General features: G+C 37.7%; 1 protein-coding gene across 1 annotated transcript in view; it reads left to right on the forward strand.

Moving 5' to 3' along the window:
- Positions 1-8,539, forward strand: part of LIPI (lipase I) — a gene marked incomplete at both ends in the record, with an annotated part of 23,340 nt that extends 14,801 nt beyond the window's left edge. Inside the window, 4 exons of the mRNA XM_082336462.1 lie at positions 1,399-1,491; positions 3,957-4,068; positions 4,445-4,618; positions 8,452-8,539. Of these exons, the coding sequence (XP_082192588.1) occupies positions 1,399-1,491; positions 3,957-4,068; positions 4,445-4,618; positions 8,452-8,539 (467 nt within the window). The remainder of the gene's footprint in view (positions 1-1,398; positions 1,492-3,956; positions 4,069-4,444; positions 4,619-8,451) is intronic.
- Between the last annotated feature and the right edge of the window lie 729 nt (positions 8,540-9,268).

Genomic DNA, 9,268 nt, shown 5'->3' on the forward strand with positions numbered 1-9,268 from the left:
CTGTTAGACACAGGTGCTGAACGTTCCTAATCTTTGATCATTGTGCTTTCCAGTCTGAAATGGATTCACAGTGTATTTCCTTTCTACAGAGAAACTGCTTCTGCTTCGTTCATCACTTTAGGCTTTCACAGTGTGTTATCATCCCTAGAGTACCTGTGGGTTTTATTTAAGAGTAATAATGTTTATAGCAACTTCATGGTTTCTCTGGCTCTTCTTTTGGAATCAGGCTTTTATTTGGAGGGGTTTTTAGTTGTTCGGGGTTTTATTGCTTTTAGAGAGGATCTGGGGACAGTCTGAAAAGAGCTACAATAGTGTGAGCATTTCCCAGTTGGCAGGGTTTTTTAAGAATGAAATTTAAAAAATATTTAATTAGAAGTTAACTTTCAATTTTTACCTTGTCTTTTTTACATCCTTATGTACACCCTATATTAGTTAGATCAGGTTTGAAGAAAAAGCGTAGGCAGATCTGTGTGCTATTTTATAAAAAAACCCAACCATAATGGGACCTTATAGTAGGGCAGGAAGACTCCAGGATTTCCCCAGCATGGTTATTAGCTATGCTTGATGCATTACACAGAATGCTCGAGCTAGAGGTGGAGAAATATTTGACCAGTCAGTTGCCACCTTTTTTTTTTTTTTTTTTTAATAACCAAGAAACCTATGTGGAAATGGCAGGCAGCTGAATCTGGGAACTGAGAGGAGAACCTGCATCCTTCTGCTGCAAGCTTTCCTGCGTGCTGCCTTGCAGTGGCAGCTCTGCAGCCTGGAACTAGCCCTCATTGTCCAGTCTAGGTAAAGAAATCAAGAGGGACATAATAGGATCAGCCTTTTTAGAAACAAGGACTGTTATCAAGCCCCAGAGACAATAAGCATAGAAGTGTATAAACCAAAAGTTCTTTCTACTTTACATCCATAAGCTTAGGAAGTTTACAGAGTATCTAACATTTTATTAAATAATATCCACAATTATAGACCAGAGGGTTTACAAATATTTGCTTTAATGATTCAAAAAAGAGAGGAAGAAATTTTACCTCATGTGAAGATGTTCTGTAACAGTTCTCTGCAAATATGTGGGCTACTTTTTGGGGTTTGGTTTTATAATCTGTGCAGGAGTTTATAAGCACTATTTTTTGGAGTTAGTACTCTAGAGTAAATGGATTCCAACTATTACATTATGACAATTTTAGTGATACTAATATATTTGAAGAATGAAATACTTGCATACTACATTCTATTATACTTAGGGGATTCCTGCATTTTCAAAGTCAATTTACTTTCTCAGAGAATATTTGAGAAAATTAAAGTCAAGTCTGTCACTTTGGGTGAGTTTCTTTTGTGTAATTATATGTGTATTGTGATTTTGCTAAATGTCTGAAATATTTAAACTTTGGATTTCAGGTTATGATGCTGATAGATGGAAAAAACTGTTAGTCCCAATGAGTTCACCAACAAAAGCTTATTTTGATACCTCAAATCAAGACCCATTCTGCAGTGAGTGACTGAATACATACGTAACAAACTCTTTATGAAATATTATGGCTGTTGTTTGTTAGCTGATCTGGAGTGAACGCATGGAAAAAGCAGAAAGTTATTGTTAACTGCTGTGTAAAATGGTATAATAAAGCATGAGCTAAGTTTCAGTTCACAGACTGGAGGAAGAAGAAGAATGATTCTGGCAGAAGAGTAAGCGATACTTGAACTGAGAAAGACATGTGACTTTAAAAGTAATGGGATGGACTGCCAAGAGGAAGAAGGAAGCCAGAAAATGAGGATCAAGTGACAGGGAAAAAGCTGGACTGAGAGAACCTGCCTAGATGGGATCATTGCTGCCTTTTTCAGAGGGCAGAAATGGGAAGCGAGACTGCCCTGGGTGGGGGACAAAAAAGAGACACCTCTATGTTCCACCCTAGGAGGAGAGCACCCCACAGTCAACTAAAGCTACTCCAGCTTTTAAAAGTCCATGTCTCCCTAGGAGTAAAACAGTGGAGGGAAAACATAGCTGACTGTTTCAGGGTTATACTGTATGGGAATGAATTCTCATGGCATGGGCTTTAGCTGCAACAGTTTAGATATCTGCCTATCCATGTAGAGGTCCAGTTTAGATTCTCATCCAGTTTCTGGTTTTATTAACAGACTTTACCACCATAAGCAAATGTTAGCACAGTCTTCTAATTGGTTATGTTTAAGGTTCTTTGATTTAGGGTATGGGGATAGGCTTCCACGAAATTCCAGTGAAATCAAATTTTCCCATTAGCTTTTTCGATCATCTTGGCAATGTTTTGTGGCCAGGGACTGAGTATCTCTTTTTATAGTGGTAATCATGCTTACTTACATCACTGTTTCTTCCAAAGGGCCAAGGAAAGGTTAATGAAGATGTGATGGATTTTACATAAAATAACTCCTATTCACAGTAATCTTCCAGCTCAACCCCAACCTGCTACTGCTGTTCTCCCCTGCTCCTGTTTGCTTGGGCTTTGCTCTTCCATGCTCTCAAGGCTGCACAGACTGCTAGGTCTGTCTCCTCATTCATTCTTCTGGCAGAAAAATACAGCTTTGCTTTCACTCTCACACATATTAAAATCTGGACATTCATCAAAAATCCAACCAGGCAGAATCCTAATGATGGAAAGAGTACATTGCAGAAGGAAAAGATTATGTATAGTATTCTGGGAGAGGGGTGGTAGAAGAGAGAAAAGAGGGGGAGAAATATTACCAAACATAGGAGGAGGCACATGGAGAGTAATAAGAAACATTGTAATGACAGCATAAATTTAAGGAAAAATATGCAAAGTCAAGAAGAGAAATGAGTGTACTAAACCAGTCTGAAAAACAGGGTATTTATGAACTAAAACCTTATTTTAATTACTAGATATTTGAAAACATGGGAAAAAGAAGTAAACAAGAGGCCTTAAAACTAAGTGAAACTGTAAACCTGAGCAGGACAAGTTTTTCATATAAAGTGAGGCTTAGCCTTTCAGGAGAGAGTGTTAAAAAGCAACAAGCAAAAAAAAAATAGTTTGAATTGGCTTCCTTGCTTTGGGAGTAGTAATGTTGTGTTTCCTCTGGATAGCCGTAGCATGGTTACAATACTGGTGGTGGTTACAGAAGTGCGGTAGAAGGCCAGGTCAGGGTTTCCAAAGGCACAGGAGAGCAGGTCAGCTCCGTGCCAGTGCGCGGAGGGTGCCAGCCCCAGGTACCCAGCCTGTTTTCCTGAGGCTGTGGGCCCTCCAGGGGAGGGGGAGAAGGGGCTGGAGCATGGGAAAGCAATCAAATCCCTCTCCTCTTCCTCAGCCTTCCCCATGCAGTTTTTCTAGTACCCACACAGAGGTTTTGGCAGGTCGAGTTCTCTGCGGGAAGGGTGCTTGGAGGACCTGTACTGCTGCACCTGCTCAGGCTGGGCAAGCAAAGCATAGGAATAATGTCTCTCTTTAGCTTTTACCACCTGGTTCATCTGCTCACCTAGCTAAATACCCACTTTGCCTATACACAAGGCTTGTGCCAATGCTGTTCCTCCCCTCTCCCTGCCAATGTACCTCAGCTGTTTTCTGGACATGTCACTTCTGTGGGTAACGTGATAGTGTTGCTACACCAATAGCTCAAATATCCCCTCTTTGCAGAGCTTGCCAAAACCTGAAGGTGCTAGTCAGGGCTTGATTTTGCACTTTCTCCTTAGGCAGGTCAAACTCTTCATGCTAATTCTGATGGTAGCTTTCTGATGCAAATCCTTTCCATGTAAAAACTAGAGGAAATGATACACTAATTGCACAAAACTCCAAGTAGCCATTTGGTAGAAGCTAATTTTTGCCAATAGCCGCCTTATTCTGCTTTGAGCTGGTAACTTAAAGAGTCGCTATTCCCATCATCAACCAGTGAGTACTTTTAACAGTGTGATAATAACAACTGTATCCTGTTGAAGTCATTCTTTGAATCTTGTTATTTCATATTTCTGTTTGCAGTGTATAACTACTTACTGGATATTACTACCTGGAATAAAAGCATTAGGAGAGGTTTCATTAAAGTTAAAATAACAGATTATGCTGGAAACACAGTAGAATCGGAGACAAATAGGTATGTTGTGCTTTGTCTTTAAATCTTTTTTATCACTTTATAGGACTAATTTTCTGAGTTTCCTAAACCTTTTAACTTGTTAACATGTAAGTCAAAAAAGTATCATGAGGTCGTTAAGACTTGGCCGTGGCTCCTTTTCCTGGACATGGCTCAGTGTCAGAGGCAATGCTCCTCACACTGAAGTGATCATCTCTCCATTTATGAACTAGCCCAGGTTCTTGCATGGTACTGGTTTGAATCCAGTTCTGGGTGTCCTTGTTCTGAATGCTCGAAGTCGGTATGTCTTACAAGATTTCTGATCTTAATAATAATGCTTAGTAATACTGAATATTACTCAGCTAACAAAACCCTGACTAGAAATAATTTTTTTCTTTAGTGAAGCTTCAACATTTCAGCAATATAAAAGAGTCAAAATACTAACTGGATTTTACCAAGACCTTGACAAAATATCAAAAATTTCCTTGACCTTTTCTACGAAGACATTAATAGGCCCAAAACACAAGCTTAGGATTCTCCAGATGAGGCTGAAATCTCTTAATAATCCAGAAAGGTACGTGTTTGTCATGTATCAAATTTGCATATCAACTAAACTGCTCAGGATGTGTATTTGCCTCTATTGATTTTTTTAATCACACATTCCTAAATGCAGGAATATCCTTCTCATCCTACCTAGGATCAAATTTATCATGTGGAAGAGCTGCTCTGTACATTAACATTTAGGGCACAGCACCCTCGGTTTGCATCTCTTGTGCATGTAGACGTCAGCAAGCGTGCTGCTTGTTACAGCAGGCTGCTGCTGCTGTCTGGTCACAACGGGTTTTCAAGGACCACTTATGTGGACCAGCCTGACTTACACCTGCATGGTTAAGTTCTCTTGCAGAAGAGAAATTTTATTAAGCACTTTTCTGATTTTAATCACGTGTCTGTACACAGCTTTTCACACTCAGATATGAAATGGAGCACTTCAGCTACTTGTGTGACCAGAATAGGTTTTTGGTCTTCTTGCTGATGGTAAAGACCTTCCAAGATGAAAACACAGTCTATGCTTCCTACACTTAAAATGAAATCATCTGCATTTGTTGATATTTAAGTGTCATTACTAAGCTTTTATTAATTATTTCTGGTTTTAAATACTTGGGCAGTATTGCCATATGTTCTTTTTTTAGATCTCCAGAGTTACTTGTACAATAGCATTAGTAATTAAATTTTACATTTGCATCTTGTGAAAATAACATATTACATGGAATAGGTAAGAAATATCCAGGAGTAGCAAGAGTACTTTATTTTAGAGTTATTATGTTAATTTGCTTCATATGAACAGCAGATTCAACAAAGTCAGAATCTAAAATAAAATCTAATAATGGCTATCAAATAAGTAATGAGTGGGAATAATATTACAATATGAGTAAGTCTTAAGTCAGTATATTTTGTTAACTTGAGAAATGACATTTAAGGCTTTCTGATTTGGTATATGGTAATTGTCTAGTAGCAATTGGGTATGATACTTTGTAAAAATTATGAAACCTTGTTAAATTAATCTGCTATTTCGTATTTATGGAGAAGGAGGAGACAGGTGGGAGAGAGTTAGAAAGAAACAGAACAGTAATCAAAATATTGCCCTAAAATATGTATGCATTAGACTTTATTAACTTTTCAAGGCCATAAGTCTCAAGCTCTCAGGTGAACTGGCATGATTTTATTTAAAAGCATTTGGTGATGAGAGATAGTCAAAGCTCTAAATTGTATTGCAGTTTTTTTTTTCAACCCAACGGTGATAAATCAGAAGATACATTTCATGCAAACCTATCAGCATTCAGGACTTTTTCAGATAATGATCTAGCAAATAAGGAAGACTTTCAGTGAACATCCCTTACTGGTTTTGAGTTTTCATTCCTGTTACTCTGACTCTTGTTAGTTTTGAAGTAAGATGCACTTTATTTGCTTTAATATAGGATCCACTAAAGTCCTCCACATGGAGCCTCATCAGATGGCAGTCATATAGGCACATTAGATACTTTTAGATAGCAATGGAAAATAGTGTATTGAATCAGCATGTAAAGGGAATTTAAATGCAGATGCTACAACACTATTGCTTGGTATAGTTACATAATTGCTCATTGTAAATATAACTACCTATATTTACCTTATTTAGTTACATATAATTACAACAATTACTTGAATACAGGATAATCAACTAGAAACTACATTAAAATATTTAAATTGTTCATATAACAAAGTAATTGGTAAAAACCAGGGGACAGGTGCAGGGATAAAAGGAAATAGGAGTCTCAGTCTCCCCAGATCTGGGCTAATAGCAGACAGTGGGAGTTTGGGGAATATCACTGACTGTTGTCTACTGGGCTGGTCCGTTATTCACACAGATGGTGTGTGAATGTGGGAGTGCTAAAAGGTACATATAATTTTCAGACTCTTCTGGTCTCTGAGATAAATCATTCCAGCTCACCCATAAAAACAGAAAGCTTTCCTAATTTGTGTGTGTCCAGGTGTCAGTTCTCCCAAAAAGCTTTTGAACCCATCAGTCAATTCAAACGCAATTGATGGGGAAAGTGAGTGTCTCAAATATACTTAGGTCAGCCACCTTTGGGTTTTTTTAACCAAAACAAGAACAGGTGTAATAAAAAATAAGAGCTTATTAATACCTCTACTGAAGAAGAGAGTGTGGCATTCCCTTGCTTTTTAGTAGACAGCAGAGAAGCCACATGGGGCGAGGGATTATGAAAGCCTAACCTAACAAAAAAATTGTGTTTTACTCCTTGTTGGTGAACTGGAGAACCTGCTCCTCGCTCAGGGCTACTCTCCCGTAAGGCATTCCTGGTACTCAATAATCACAAGCTTAGATGGATTGCACTTCAAATGAGATACAATATGTTGGAAAACATATTTTTGTTTCTAGTATTCATCATTATGGTTCATCTAAGTGTTGTGTCCCCTGTGGTTAGATAGAGCCCTTCCCAGGTGATGACTGCTGTTGGAGAACTGGCTGTGCTAACACATTGTGCTGCTGTGTTGCAAACACCGTTGCAAATGTGCTAAAATACAGCATTGTATTGTTATGTGAGATATCGAAAATCAACTCAGAAAATGGATGCATATAATAATCTTACATTGTATTAGTTGGAAATTTGTCCTGTGAAGTCTTTCACAGTCTTTTATAAGGACTTTTAAAATGCTGGAAATTTCTTTTTTTCTCCCTCTGCAAAAATAATATAGTAGTAAACCATTAAATTCAAATAAAAACAAATTGTGGATGAAGGACTGGATGAAATTCTATGCTTTGTGTTATACAGAATACCAGAATTTGTCTTGATCGTCTTAGTCTTAAAATCTACTATCTTAGCTTTGTGGGGTCCTTAAAGGGCCTCAAATTCTTAATAGAAATCTGACAGCCCTTTCACATACAGACGGGTGGAGCCTTGACTGGTTGGAAACCTCACACTAATGGGCAACAACAGAAGTGCCTGGTGGGATGTTCTTTCTCAGGCTTTGTCCTTTAGCTCGTTCACTCTACGCTACATCCCAGTCCGAGGTGGATTGTGTTGTATAGCCACATCTGTGAGTGAGATATAGAAGATAATTTTAAATAAAATAAGTATCATAGCTTGTATGCCCTTAGAAGTGCCATCAGAGGGTATGCTAGTCATTTGCCTGTTCAAACCAGCTCTCACCGCCTATCTATGGTAGCGCATGAAGGGCAGAGCTATGACCTGCCTCTGCCCTAAAAGGCAGAGCATCTATGTTGACCTCAAAAAGTAAAATTTTGTGTGTGTGTGACTCCCTTTGTGACCTCTGTATGCGCTCGCGTAGTATTATGTAGTTCTGAGTTTTCTAGGTGTTTAGATGACAAATTACTCCTTTGCTTGAAACATCCTTATGCATGCTGCCATTGCAACTGAAAGAGTTACAAGAAATTATGATGTGTTTTTCTACTTTCCTCTGTGGAATGAAAGCAGAGAAACTTTCATACCTAGGGAACTCAAAAGAAATTATTCAGGCCCAGTGTTAAGAGGAATTGGGCTGTTCTTAGGCCATTGTTCTAAAGAATTAATTTGAAGGCAGATTAATAGCTTTAATGGATGAAGTATTGCATCTTCGTATTTCAGACTAATGTGATACACTTCTTACTCATGCCACTTTGCACCATCCAGCTGATGTCCTGGTTGTTGTTCACAGTCTGGCAAAACTACTCTAGTGATGCGTAAAATAAGGTGTAAACTTAGACAAGAAGACATTTCTTCTTGTTCTGAGTAGCGTCTCTCAAAGGTGGTAAATACTGGAGGTTTAATAATTCAAATACTGAAATATTTTTCTGTTAATGTTAACTTTTTCTGTTGTGCACATTTTTTTCTTTTTCTACTTTTGTAGGCTGCAGCTGTGCAGATATGATTTTGTACTGATGGAGAACACTGAAGTGACCTTCAAACCTATCCCTTGCCCAGAGAGGGGTACATGAAGAGAGAGCTTCTACTAACTTAATTTCTCTTACAGCAGTGACATTTTGATTCTTCCTCAGGATAAAGACTGCAATGAGAAAGGAAATGAGATAAGCTAGATTTATTTTCAAGAGTCTACCTGGTAATATGCATTACTTGCTTTGAGTGCCTTAGGGTGACAGTAATTGAAAAGTTCAGATATCTATGTATTTGGGAAATTTGAATAAAGTAAATGTATCATGGTGGAGAACATGCAATGGTCTATTCGTCATTATTTGTTAGCAGTGAAGCAACTACTGAATTAAATATGAATTATCTGCATAATCCTGGCACGTTATTTGTCAAGTCATACATATATTTAATTATTTATTATTTATAATGGCTTTTTCATGGAAACATAATTATCTGTCTCCTAAGTGAATTTAATATACTGTACATGTGATCTACAGATCTAATACACAGCAGTTTTGCTGTGCTGTGTTCATTGGATAAATGAATTCACATTTTCTCATTATATAGTATCTCAGTCTCTGAGATCTGGAACAATAAGATTTGTGGGCAGATATGTAAATTTGCTATTTAAATCAATTATCTTTATGCTCATTGTAGATTAATATTATTGCAACTGTTCAGATTTTTTTCTATTAAACCTATGGACAGGGCAGCAATGTTTCAGATATGAAGCAATTCTAAAGTCTGTTCTGAAGAGAATAACTTAAAGATGAAATAAATGCATTTTCATTCTGTTT

The sequence above is a fragment of the Platalea leucorodia genome (assembly GCF_965183815.1).
Source record: "Platalea leucorodia genome assembly, chromosome: 2".
Classification (NCBI taxonomy): domain Eukaryota; kingdom Metazoa; phylum Chordata; class Aves; order Pelecaniformes; family Threskiornithidae; genus Platalea; species Platalea leucorodia.